The 13,304-nt window shown below is 43.5% G+C and overlaps 1 protein-coding gene across 1 annotated transcript in view; it reads right to left on the bottom strand.

Moving 5' to 3' along the window:
- Nucleotides 1–10,660: 10,660 nt before the first annotated feature.
- LOC138649727 (vascular endothelial growth factor A-like) overlaps nt 10,661–13,304 on the bottom strand; it is a 41,417-nt gene continuing 38,773 nt past the window's right edge. Inside the window, exon 9 of the mRNA XM_069740370.1 lies at nt 10,661–13,091. Coding sequence (XP_069596471.1) covers nt 13,070–13,091 — 22 coding nt within the window. The 3' untranslated portion in view covers nt 10,661–13,069. The remainder of the gene's footprint in view (nt 13,092–13,304) is intronic.

Here is a 13,304-nt window from a genome sequence, read left to right as displayed (position 1 = left end):
TCTTCTCCTCTCGCTTCCTCAAACTCAATGTGGACAAATCTGAACTCATCATCTTTCCTCCATCTCATAGATCTTCCTTACCTGACCTATCTATCGCAATTAATGACATCATGCTTTCCCCCGTACCGGAAGTCCGCTGCCTCGGAGTAACCCTGGACTCTGCCCTGTCCTTCAAACGTCACGTCCAAGCTCTGTCCACCTGCTGTCACCTCCAGCGCAAAAATATCTCCAGAATCCGTCCTTTCCTCAACCCTCAATCTACTAAAATGCTTGTGCATGCCCTCATCATCTCCCGCCTCGACTACTGCAACATCCTTTTCTGTGGCCTCCCTCCTTACACCCTTTTACCTCTCCAGTCCATCCTTAACTCTGCTGCCCGACTAATTCATCTCTCTCCTCGCTACTCCTCCGCTTCCCCCCTCTGCAAATCTCTTCACTGGCTCCCATTCCCTCAGCGTATCCAGTTCAAATTACTAATACTGACTTACAAAGCCATCCACAACCTGTCTCCTCCATATATCTCTGCACTAATCTCCCGATATCTTCCCTCACGTAATCTCCGGTCCTCCCAAGACCTCCTTCTCTCCTCCACACATATTCGCTCCTCACCCAATCGCCTCCAAGACTTCTCCTGAATATCCCCCATCCTCTGGAATTCTTTGCCCCAACACGTCCGACTATCAACCACATTCGGATCCTTCAGACGGAACCTGAAAACCCATCTCTTCAGGAAAGCCTACAGCCTGCACTGACCCTGCTGCCTCCTCATCACTACCGGAGCTACCGCCTCACCAACACCGGAGCTCCTGCAACCCTCAACCTACTGTCTCCTTCCCCATAATCCTGTAGAATGTAAGCCCGCAAGGGCAGGGTCCTCGCCCCTCTGTATCAGTCTGTAATTGTTAGTTTGCTTACTGTAAGTGATATCTGTAATTTGTATATAACCCCTTCTCATGTACAGCACCATGGAATCAATGGTGCTATAGAAATAAATAATAATAAATAATCTATGAGTGATATTATTGAAAAGTGGACAGAACCACAGCAAATCGGTCACGAACTGGAGACCCCAAAACATTACAGCATGGAAGGTGGAAAAGTTACCAAAACTGCCAAATCACCACTAGCATTAACATAAGCACAAAAATTGTGCACCAGGAGCTTCATGGCTTGGATTTCTGTAGATGAGCAGCTGCATGTAGCCTTACATCACCAAGCACAATGACAAGAGTCAGATGTATTGGTGTAAAGCCGCCACCACTGGAGTAAAGGAAACATGTTCCATGGCGTGTGTGATCGTACTATCTGGCAACTGATGGATGAGTCTGGGTTTGGCAAATGTTAAGTGGTGAGTTTATAGCCTTCCCAGAAGAGTGGGAGATGTTGCGGCTACAAAGGGGGAACTAACTGCATATAACGCCTATGGATGCAGAACAGGGCGTCATGCAACCTCCTGTAGGTGAGATGTGTCCCAATACTTCTGTCCATACAGTGTATCTGCCCCATATGTTGGCATGCTGCAGACTGACATTATGCCTTGCGGGTCGGTTTATGCTGCAGATTTTTCACGGATGATATTTGGTGAATTCTCTTGCACAGTGCTGCTACGGTAACACGCTGTGGATTCACCACGTGGGAACGTATTGGAATCCTCAGTGTTAGTTTCACACGGAAAATTCAGACATTGTGTCTTTTGACATAAAAACAGTAGATGCGGGATTAGTTCTCTGTTATTAGTGAGAACTGGGTGTACCGAGATGCGGTCGGCAAACATAGCAATACTTTGACCAAAATAAGCAGCAAAGCCCTCAACTTCCATTAAACAAACAGAGCGGTCCGTCGCGGCTTGGAGAGGGCCGAACATTTCACAATACCATGTTTGTTCTTGTCTGTTTGTGTTTGGTGTGTCGTTACTGTGTAATATTCAGCCTAATGCAGGATATGAAAATTCCCACTTACAGATTTTGTGTCCTGAATGTTGTCTGACACTTTTTGTGATGTACAGCAGTTGTCGCTCGGTCTGTTACGACACTACAACTCCCAACATGTTCTGACAGCTTCAGGTTGGAGGCTAGTGATGAGCAAGCGTGCTGGGATAAGGTGTTATCTCAGCATGCTCGGGTGTTATCCGAGTGTCTTCGGCAGGGCTGGACTGGGACTAAAAATTCATCCCTGGCATTTGAAGTTACACAGGCCCACTTGTCACATGGTGACTGTATAATATCTTTGTACACTTGTAGCTCACAAGAAGTGAGGGGAGTGTAACAAGACTATATAACATATAATCACAGCTGTATCCAGCATTAGAGCTCGGTCCTATTTATTGCTTTTAGTTGCAGTACCAAGAAAAGCCGCTACTTTACCTACATAACTGGATCTCGTAGATAATGAAGGGATGAGACGACCAAAGGCTATGGAACCTCATTCTGATGCCCATAAACTTTGCCTACAGCCACTTTTGGTTCCACTGCGCAGCACGAGACCCGGTGACATCAGTAACTCAGTAACGTCGCCGCTCTTCAGATATTCCGGGTCTTGCTCCGAGCTCGGCGACTGTGAAGAGCGGTATTGTTACTACCGTCACCGCTCTTCAGAGTCGCTGGGTCTCGCCAGGTCGGGGCTAGTACTGGGGATGTCTGATAGACACCTCTCCATTACTTACACCAGGGATTGATAGCAGCTGACATTACGCAGCTGACATCAACCCTAAAAATCATTACACATACCAGAATTAAATGCTCTGGCAGCTGGGAAAAGCCGTAGAGTTAGCGCTATTCCCAGGCGCCGGGTGCTAACTACAACTGTCATCAATCCTTGTTTGGTCTCCCTATGAAGCATTTCTGCTGTATTTTATTTACATGCACTGATCTCAGGCTGCTAAACAAGTGTGATCAACAATACTGAAGTCGTTCGCTTGTTTCCCGGCCTCTTTACACCAACTGAGACAGAATGAAAGGAACAGAACAATCACAATTAGATCAATCTGTCCCCATACAGTATCATGTTATCAGCAGCACAACTACAGTTTACACTGGCGATGTGCTGCTGAGAACAAGGATTTCTGTTCCCATATAAACAATCCAATCACTCGATGAATAGGCAGCATTTTGCTTGTTTAGTATAATGCACCCTATAGTCCTCCATATATTATAATGTGCACCTCAGTCCTCCATATAGTGTAATACACTCCTCAGTCCTCCATATAGTATAATACACTCCTCACAGTCCTCCATATAGTATAATACACTCCTCAGTTCTCCATATAGTATAATACACTCCTCATAGTCCTCTATATATTAAAATACACTGCAATTCCTTCATATAGTATAATACACTCCTCAGTCCTCCATATAGTATAATGTACTGCCGCAGTCCTCCATATAGTATAATACACTCCTCAGTCCTACAAATAGTATAATACACTCCTCAGTCCTCCATATGGTATAATACACTCCTCATAGTCCTCCATATAGTATAATACACTCCTCAGTCCTCCATATAGTATAATACACTCCTCAGTCCTCCATATGGTATAATACACTCCCCGTAGTCCTCCATATAGTGTAATACACTCCTCATAGTCCTCCATATATTAAAATACACTGCAATTCCTCCATATAGTATAATACACTCCTCAGTCCTCCATATAGTATAATGTATTGCCACAGTCCTCCATATAGTATAATACACTCCTCAGTCCTCCAAATAGTATAATACATTCCTCATAGTGCTCCATATAGTACAATGCCCCGCCATTGTCATCCATGTAGTACAATTCACTTCCCATAGTATAATGCACCCCATAGTTCTTCATATAGTATAATGTATTCCCCATAGTCCTCGATACAGTATAATGCATCCCACATATAGTATAATGATGCCACCCCAGAGTATAATGCAGCCACCCCACAGAATATATTGTAGCCCTCTGAGTATAATGTAACCCCCCAGAGAATATAATGCAGCCCCCTCATATAGTATAATTCAGCCCCTGCATATACAGTGGGGCAAAAAAGTATTTAGTCAGTCAGCAATAGTGCAAGTTCCACCACTTAAAAAGATGTGAGGCGTCTGTAATTTACATCATAGGTAGACCTCAAGTATGGGAGACAAACTGAGAAAAAAAAATCCAGAAAATCACATTGTCTGTTTTTTTAACAATTTATTTGCATATTATGGTGGAAAATAAGTATTTGGTCAGAAACAAACAATCAAGATTTCTGGCTCTCACAGACCTGTAACTTCTTCTTTAAGAGTCTCCTCTTTCCTCCACTCATTACCTGTAGTAATGGCACCTGTTTAAACTTGTTATCAGAATAAAAAGACACCTGTGCACACCCTCAAACAGTCTGACTCCAAACTCCACTATGGTGAAGACCAAAGAGCTGTCAAAGGACACCAGAAACAAAATTGTAGCCCTGCACCAGGCTGGGAAGACTGAATCTGCAATAGCCAACCAGCTTGGAGTGAAGAAATCAACAGTGGGAGCAATAATTAGAAAATGGAAGACATACAAGACCACTGATAATCTCCCTCGATCTGGGGCTCCACGCAAAATCCCACCCCGTGGGGTCAGAATGATCACAAGAACGGTGAGCAAAAATCCCAGAACCACGCAGGGGGACCTAGTGAATGAACTGCAGAGAGCTGGGACCAATGTAACAAGGCCTACCATAAGTAACACACTACTCCACCATGGACTCAGATCCTGCAGTGCCAGACGTGTCCCACTGCTTAAGCCAGTACATGTCCGGGCCCGTCTGAAGTTTGCTAGAAAGCATTTGGATGATCCAGAGGAGTTTTGGGAGAATGTCCTATGGTCTGATGAAACCAAACTGGAACTGTTTGGTAGAAACACAACTTGTCATGTTTGGAGGAAAAAGAATACTGAGTTGCATCCATCAAACACCATACCTACTGTAAAGCATGGTGGTGGAAACATCATGCTTTGGGGCTGTTGCTCTGCAAAGGGGCCAGGATGACTGATCCGGGTACATGAAAGAATGAATGGGGCCATGTATCGTGAGATTTTGAGTGCAAACCTCCTTCCATCAGCAAGGGCATTGAAGATGAAACGTGGCTGGGTCTTTCAACATGACAATGATCCAAAGCACACCGCCAGGGCAACGAAGGAGTGGCTTCGTAAGAAGCATTTCAAGGTCCTGGAGTGGCCTAGCCAGTCTCCAGATCTCAACCCTATAGAAAACCTTTGGAGGGAGTTGAAAGTCCGTGTTGCCAAGCGAAAAGCCAAAAACATCACTGCTCTAGAGGAGATCTGCATGGAGGAATGGGCCAACATACCAACAACAGTGTGTGGCAACCTTGTGAAGACTTACAGAAAATGTTTGACCTCTGTCATTGCCAACAAAGGATATATTACAAAGTATTGAGATGAAATTTTGTTTCTGACCAAATACTTATTTTCCACCATAATATGCAAATAAATTGTTAAAAAAACAGACAATGTTATTTTCTGGATTTTTTTTTCTCAGTTTGTCTCCCATAGTTGAGGTCTACCTATGATGTAAATTACAGACGCCTCTCATCTTTTTAAGTGGTGGAACTTGCACTATTGCTGACTGACTAAATACTTTTTTGCCCCACTGTATATGTTAGCCTCCTTTTAGAGCATAATGCAGCCCCCATAGAATATAATGTAGCCCCTCCATAGAATATAATACAGCACCCCATAGAATGTAATACAGCCCCCCATAGAATGTAATACAACCCACCTCCTCATAGAATATAATACAGCCCCATATAATATAATATAGCCCACATAGAATGTAATACAGCCCTCCCCCATAGAATGTAATACAGCCCCCCATAGAATGTAATGCAGCCAGCCCCCATAGAATGTAATGCAGCCAGCCCCCATAGAATTTAAAGCAGCACAAATCCATAGAATGCAATACAGCACAGCCCCCATAGAATGTAATGCAGCACAGCCCCCATAGAATGTAATGCAGCACAGCCCCCATAGAATGTAATGCAGCACAGACCCCATAGAATGTAATGCAGCACAGCCCCCATAGAATGTAATGCAGCACAGCCCCCATAGAATGTAATGCAGCACAGCCCCCAAAGAATGTAATGCAGCCAGCCCCCATAGAATGTAATGCAGCACAGCCCCCATAGAATGTAATGCAGCCAGCCCCCCATAGAATGTAATGCAGCCAGCCCCCATAGAATTTAATGCAGCACAGCCCCCATAGAGTGTAATGCAGCCAGCCCCCATAGAATGTAATGCAGCACAGCCCCCATAGAGTGTAATGCAGCCAGCCCCCATAGAATGTAATGCAGCACAGCCCCCATAGAGTGTAATGGAGCCAGCCCCCATAGAATTTAATGCAGCACAGCCCCCATAGAGTGTAATGCAGCCAGCCCCCATAGAATGTAATGCAGCACAGCCCCCATAGAGTGTAATGCAGCCAGCCCCCATAGAATGTAATGCAGCACAGCCCCCATAGAGTGTAATGCAGCCAGCCCCCATAGAATGTAATGCAGCACAGCCCCCATAGAATGTAATGCAGCCAGCCCCTCATAGAATGTAATGCAGCACAGCCCCCATAGAATGTAATGCAGCCAGCCCCTCATAGAATGTAATGCAGCACAGCCCCCATAGAATGTAATGCAGCCAGCCCCTCATAGAATGTTATACAGCACAGCCCCCATAGAATGTAATAAATCCCCCCATAGAATGTAATGCAGCCAGCCCCCATAGAATGTAATACAGCCCCCCAATAGCACCACAATCCAGTTATCACTCATTGATATATTTAAAAAAAAACAAAAACACTCTCCTCACCTCTCCTCGTGCCCGCACTGCTCCCTGGTCTGGTCTCAGCAGCTGCAGTCTGCCCGCCCGACACACAGCAGGTGCGCGATGATATAACGTCATCGCGCACCCGCAGTGTCAAAGGCAGAGCAGGGAATGATGGGAGAGGGAGCGACAGCAGACACTCTCTCCTCCATCATTGCATTCAACTGTACCGGCGTCATAGATGCCGGTATAGTTGAATGCGGCGGCAGCGGGGGGGAGTCGGCGCTGGCGAGTGGCCCTCGACTGCCACCGGCCCTTCTGGTATTTGCCAGAAATGCCCATTGGCCAGTCCGGCCCTGGTCTTCGGCATGCTTCAATACTATGTTCGAGTCCCCATGGCTGCATGTCTTAATGGATTTTTGACAGCAGCAACACATGCAGGGATTGCCTAACAAACAGTTTGCGACTTGCTTGTACCCCATGGGTCACGATGTGACCCCATTCTCCTGTATTAAGCTGCGATATACACCACAATCTTTGGCCAAAGTCGACGTGTAGCCAAAGTCTTAAAATAATATATAAAACATGGAGGATGCAATGGAGGAAGGCACTAGATGGTGTTCCCATTGTTGATCGATGGTGGTGCGACACCAGGTTCCTCCACCGATCAGCTGTTACCTGCGGCAGATGGAAGTTCATTGATGCTAACGGAATACAGCTGTTAACACTATAGTAGCCGCGGCTGGGAGCTGAAGATCCACCCAATTGGATATGCAGTACTCGGCCACTATAGAAATGATGGAACTGCTGCGAATTCGAGAAGTTCCGGCCGGCACCGCTATCAGTTGATCGGTGGAGGTGCCGGGTGTCGCACCCTCACTGAGCAGATAATGATGGTCTATCCCTAGAAATAAAAAAAAAAAAGTAGAAGCCAACCCCTTTAACAGAGAAATAAGGAGAAAGCAGATTAGCAATTACAAGAAAATCTGTAGGACGGTGTACATAGCCTTTATGTAGTTTGTCCATGAAATTCTGCTCCCCATCTGCTTAGTACAAAAGACACAATCGTGATACATAATTTCACGCACTAATCTTCTAGAATGTTTAACTAAATCTTCATTGAAATCCTGATCTGTATCCAAATTGTGTAACGATCGGCAAACCAGAAGACATTTTTTTCTCATTGACCTTTGCGAGCAGCGGCAAATTAACAATGAAACTGGAATAACTAGAATGATAAATTGCATTCAGAACGATTAATTCTGCCTTTGCCAAGTGCCGCCGGTGTGTACTTGTCTGGGGTGAGGGATGTGGTTTAATGGAGCAAGAATGATATTAATTGCAATTGGAGAGGGCAAACAACAGAGGACGTAAAACACCCAGATCCCATTACTTACCGGCTCTTATTCAGGCAGTGGCTCTCTGCGTCAGCCGGTGTAGATCACTATAGGTTGATTTTTGTAAAAGGGGCTTGTATGGGGTCCATAGGAAGAGGGGCTCAAATTAGGCTGACCCAATCTCCATTGACTATAGGATTATGACTTACACAGTATTAGGTTAGAAATCCTAGTATGCATTTTCCTAATTTGCTCTATGCCTGGTACCATCTCTTCAATGAATGTGATTGAGAAGGAGGCTGGCTGGACTACTGATATGAGCCATCCAGCCAGTCCCCTTCACATACAGAATGATGACAGTGGAAATGCCGTCCAGCGTTGAACACGAGCCAGAAGTGAACCTGCTCAGACCCAAGACCGAAGCATAAGTTTTGAGATCTTTGATAACTGAAGTATATTAATTATAAAACTTGCTGTCTTAAGCGCATTTAATGTAACTTTCTGGGCAAAATTTGATATATGAAAAGAAGCAATATCTGATAGTCTGAGAAAGCACTGCAGCCATCTTGTAAAATACGAGGGGACCCTAAAATAGCAGATCCGCAGCACAGGGATGCAAAAGTGGGGGAACCAGTTAATATGACTCCATATACGTTATACGTTAAATTTTACATTCTGGAATTACTTAATTTTTTTAACTGGAAATGCCACTTTAACTGAACATAAGATACAAGACATAGAGAACGTGACGGCAGCAATATGAAGTGTAGGTACCACGTGTGGCGCCTGGACGCCATCTGTGTCCTGTCCCATTTCACAGACTGTTTGAATGAGAAAAACTGATAAAAACCCTGATGGTAAAAACGGACACTGACCAAACACTGACGAAAATCTGATCCAAAACACTGATGAAACTTGGATCTTTTGTCACATAGGGGAAAATTCACTGACGTCTGATGGACTCTTAACACTTAAGGGTAAATTCGTCTGACATGTTATGAACAGTATATGGCCAGGCTCAATAAAAATATCTGCACCCTGGCCGATTGGCCAAAGGGAGAGGAAGAAGCCATAGATCACTAAGTGACATAAGTTCGTGGAAGATTATAGACTCCATGGGGTAGAAATGGATGGATGCCTTTATTGAGTGTCCATGTCTCTTCACAGCGCAGGTGATAAGTCACGTCCTATCCAAATTCTACGAATTGTCAAGTGTGTAGAAATATCTTTACTTCTTTGTATCCCGCTTGAGTCATTCATCCATATAAGGCTACGTTTACATTTGCGTTGTTGTGTGTTGCGTCGGCGACGCAATGCACAACGCATGCAAAACGCATGCAAAAACGCATTGTTTTGTGACGCATGCGTCCATTTTTGGCTTGCTTTTGGACGCAAAAAAATGCAACTTGCTGCGTCCTCTGCGCCCTGACGCTTGCGCCAAAAATGACGCATGCGTCACAAAACGCAAGACAACGCATGTCCATGCACCCCCATGTTAAATATAGGGGCGCATGACGCATGCGTCGCCGCGACTGCGCCCGACGCAACGCTAATGTGAACGTAGCCTTACTGGTGAAAATAGTAGCAGGAGCCAAGGTCTATTGCGACAACCTCCTCTAAGCTGCAGGAGCCCAATGTATAACCGCTAGTGCAGAATGATGGATATATCAACTTTGCATCTGCAAATATCCTTCCACTGCGCCAATCATCATGCTCATACAATAATACCAACAATAGTAACAGTGCACGCCATAATGCTCATTTAATGCATTCCACTGTGCTTTATACCCAATATAGGGGGCTGCAGATCTCGCAGGAACGCTGCTGCCCCCGGTAATCCTGGTAACTGGCTGATTAGTCCTGAAGACACAATGGGAATGAGAAATTAGCGGGGTTTTCCGAGACTAAAATATTGATGACTTATCCCTGGCTGGTCACCATTCCAGCAAACTCTACATCCCCTCCATTCAACTGACCGGCCAGAAAAAAAGTCATCAATATTTTAGTCTCGGAAAACCCCTTTAATTTCTCTTTCTTCTTCAGGACTATTCAGCCAGTTACCAGGATACTGATAATTACTGCTAAAAATGTGTACAGTGCACAAGTGGGTCACCCAACACCTCTTAAATTAAAGGAGCGAACATTGGTTTTCCTTCTTTGTATATTTATAGTCCTTAATATCTGTCGCAGCAGCAGCAGCGGCCTGCAGGTCAGCGTTCATCAGTCTACGGGTAATTCCGCATACATTTATTTATGTCAGCAAATGTAGCAGAGAAAGTCACTGTGTACAAACATCTGACGGTTCTTGATACATTATATGACCATAATATCTGTCTATATTTGCCCTGTATTCACATGTAAAGCGCCATGGAATAAATGGCGCTATAAAAATGTATAATAATAAATAATAATAATAAATAATATCTGTCTTGTGTTGCAGCCAGAATATCCTACGTTTTTTTACGAATGGCGCAGTGACAAGCTGGGTCACCCCAGTAAGTAACAGAATAGTTCAATCATATGCTTCGTTTACTATTAAAAGTACACGCACATCGGATTTGGAAAAAAAAATTGTATATTGATAAATGATGGTATAAACACTTTTACACATACATACATGTGAATATGTGCAGTAACACAAAGTATAGAAAGGATCTTACAAAGATAAATACATTAATAAATGATGAAAGCATAAATAAATATAGTCTTTATTAGTGCTGCTCGTTTGCACCTCATTAATTAAAGGGGGTTACGCACTACACCCATGGAATTACATAAGGCTGCTTTTAGATTTCAAGATACAAACTGCAAACATTATTAAATAGATCTCTTATACCTGATGAGGCTGGTCTACTTGACAATTCATGTCAGAATGAAGACTGAACTCAATCTTTGCCCACCTAGTCTGATTAGCCTCAGTGTACCTCCTCCCTCCTGCTGCTGAGATCTCACACTGCTCAGTACAAGCTGCAGATGTCAGTCAGGTTGGGTGTGTCAAGGCTTATTACACTTTGACTCTTAATCTTTTTCATTCTATAGATGGAATTATAAAATGTTCCTTTTAATATCAGAATTACACAGTCGTTTTGACACATCTTCGAAGTAAGTACATTAGCCTCATCAGATCTAAAAGAAAAATCTATTTAGTAAAAACCTATGTCAGACTAAGTGTCCATAACCTCTGTATAGAATAGACCTCCTTCACACATCCTGGTGATTCCGGGACTGGGAAAACCAGCACCGGTGAGATCCGTGGTTTGCTTCTGTGTGTACATATGTGACATCCGTGTGCTGTCAGTGTGACACTTAGGAAAACCTGACCTGTGTGCTCCACCATTGAATACAATGGGGGTGCGTGTGCCTGTATTTAACAAGTGGACCACATGCGGACATAAAAAAACGGAGCTGTGAAGACGGCTTTAAGGAAAGTCGGCTGAATTTGCCAACATTTGAGTTTGGTATCAAGTTCCAGCCATCTCTTCATTGTGAATGTTGGACTAGTGAATTGGGCAGCAGCATGAAGGAATCGAGGTAAAAGGGTGAATCTAATGTGTTTGGGCGCTATTAAGTGATCTCACTATCAAAATTAAAAAAATCAAAATGTCATAATCTAATCTCTTTTCTGATATACTTTAATTAAAAAGTCTCTACCGTTCCCTGACTACTCTATTTTAACTGTTTTTTTTTTTTGTTTTTTTTTTTTTACTACTTTCTCTTTGACACTCCTTTTGAGAATCCCAGTGCATGCTGGGATAGTCAAACGAGTCGTCATCACTGATAGAGGCTGCGATCACTGACCCAAACTCGGCCCCATCCCTGAAATGAAGTTTAATCAGTGACGTTCATTTCAGGGGCTGAGCTAGTCCCTGCCCCACTCATCATGTGTCGATTGTCAATACCAACGTATGTGATTAGTAGATTTTTTTCACTGTGCAATATGCACATTGACAGTGCGCTCACTCGCCTTTTCTGATAGGTGGCAAGTCAGCAAGAGAGCGCACTGTCAGCAGAAACTTTGTGGGGGAAGCACTGCTCTCTGCTTTTCCTGCATGCCGGGTATTCTTCTTACAACCCTAACTGACAGCGCACTCCCTTGCTCGCTTATCACTTCTGATCAGAACCAGCGAGCGAGCGCACTGTCACTGTGCACATTACACAGCGACAAGAATTACTGAGCATACATCGGAACTGATACTTTTGTCCCCTAATGATGACTCGTCTGACTATCCTAGCACGCCCTGGGATTCTCAAATCAAATGTCATCACAGAGGAAGTAATAAAAAAATCAAAGAGTTAAATAGAGAGGGAATGCTAGAGACTTTTTCATGAAGGTATATTAGAAAAGAGATTAGATTCCACCATCAAATAAATAGGTATTTAGGATTAAAATGCATTTTTGTGTTGGACCACCCCATTAATAAAGTTTTAGTACATTTTCTTCATTGTGACATGAATAGTTTGATCTGAATATTTTCACTGTCAGATCTGAAGGCCATCCCCATTTGCTGATACACCTGTGTTGATTCCTTTTCTTCTCAATGCTGTAAAAATGTATTTAGGATATTTTGATGCTTTATGGTTATTATGTGCAGAAAGCAGATATTAGGCACTTTTAAAGGTAACACAGTAAGTTCGCATATTTGTTAATAGATGACTTATCCACATTGTTGTAAAATATTTAAGAATGGATTCCTTTTCCAGATTGTTTGACATTGTCTTTAGTTTTGGGTGCGGATCCTGAGGCCGCTCTTCAGCAAGTCCACCTTACATACATCAGCCGAATAGGACGCCATTCTGACTGCACATATACCATGGAGAGGGCTCCCATAACTATGGCCATGATATTTAGTGGCTGTTATTCCCCAGTGGATAGCTTGTGTTTACCAGCATGGTGTCAAACACCGACACAGAATCTGGTTCTGCATAGTAAACCATTGAAACGTTACTTTCTCTGTTTGCCGGGTGACTGTCAGCTTCTTGGCTTGTCACACCTGCCAGGAAAAAAAAGTAAAGAAACAACATTAAGCTACAAATGTAATCCTAAATGGTCAGGCTTTTAATTTACGTTAAAATGCCTTTTATTAAAAAAAAAATGAATGTGCATGTAAATTCTAGCAATTTTGCAATTCACTGCTTATTAAAATTTTCAGCCATTTTTGAGATAGTGACACTTTTCTTTTGTTTACACCCCGTTACCTTGAACA

This window comes from Ranitomeya imitator, chromosome 9 (assembly GCF_032444005.1).
Source record: "Ranitomeya imitator isolate aRanImi1 chromosome 9, aRanImi1.pri, whole genome shotgun sequence".
Taxonomy (NCBI): Eukaryota; Metazoa; Chordata; class Amphibia; order Anura; family Dendrobatidae; genus Ranitomeya; species Ranitomeya imitator.
This window is presented reverse-complemented; position numbering and strand designations above follow the sequence as displayed.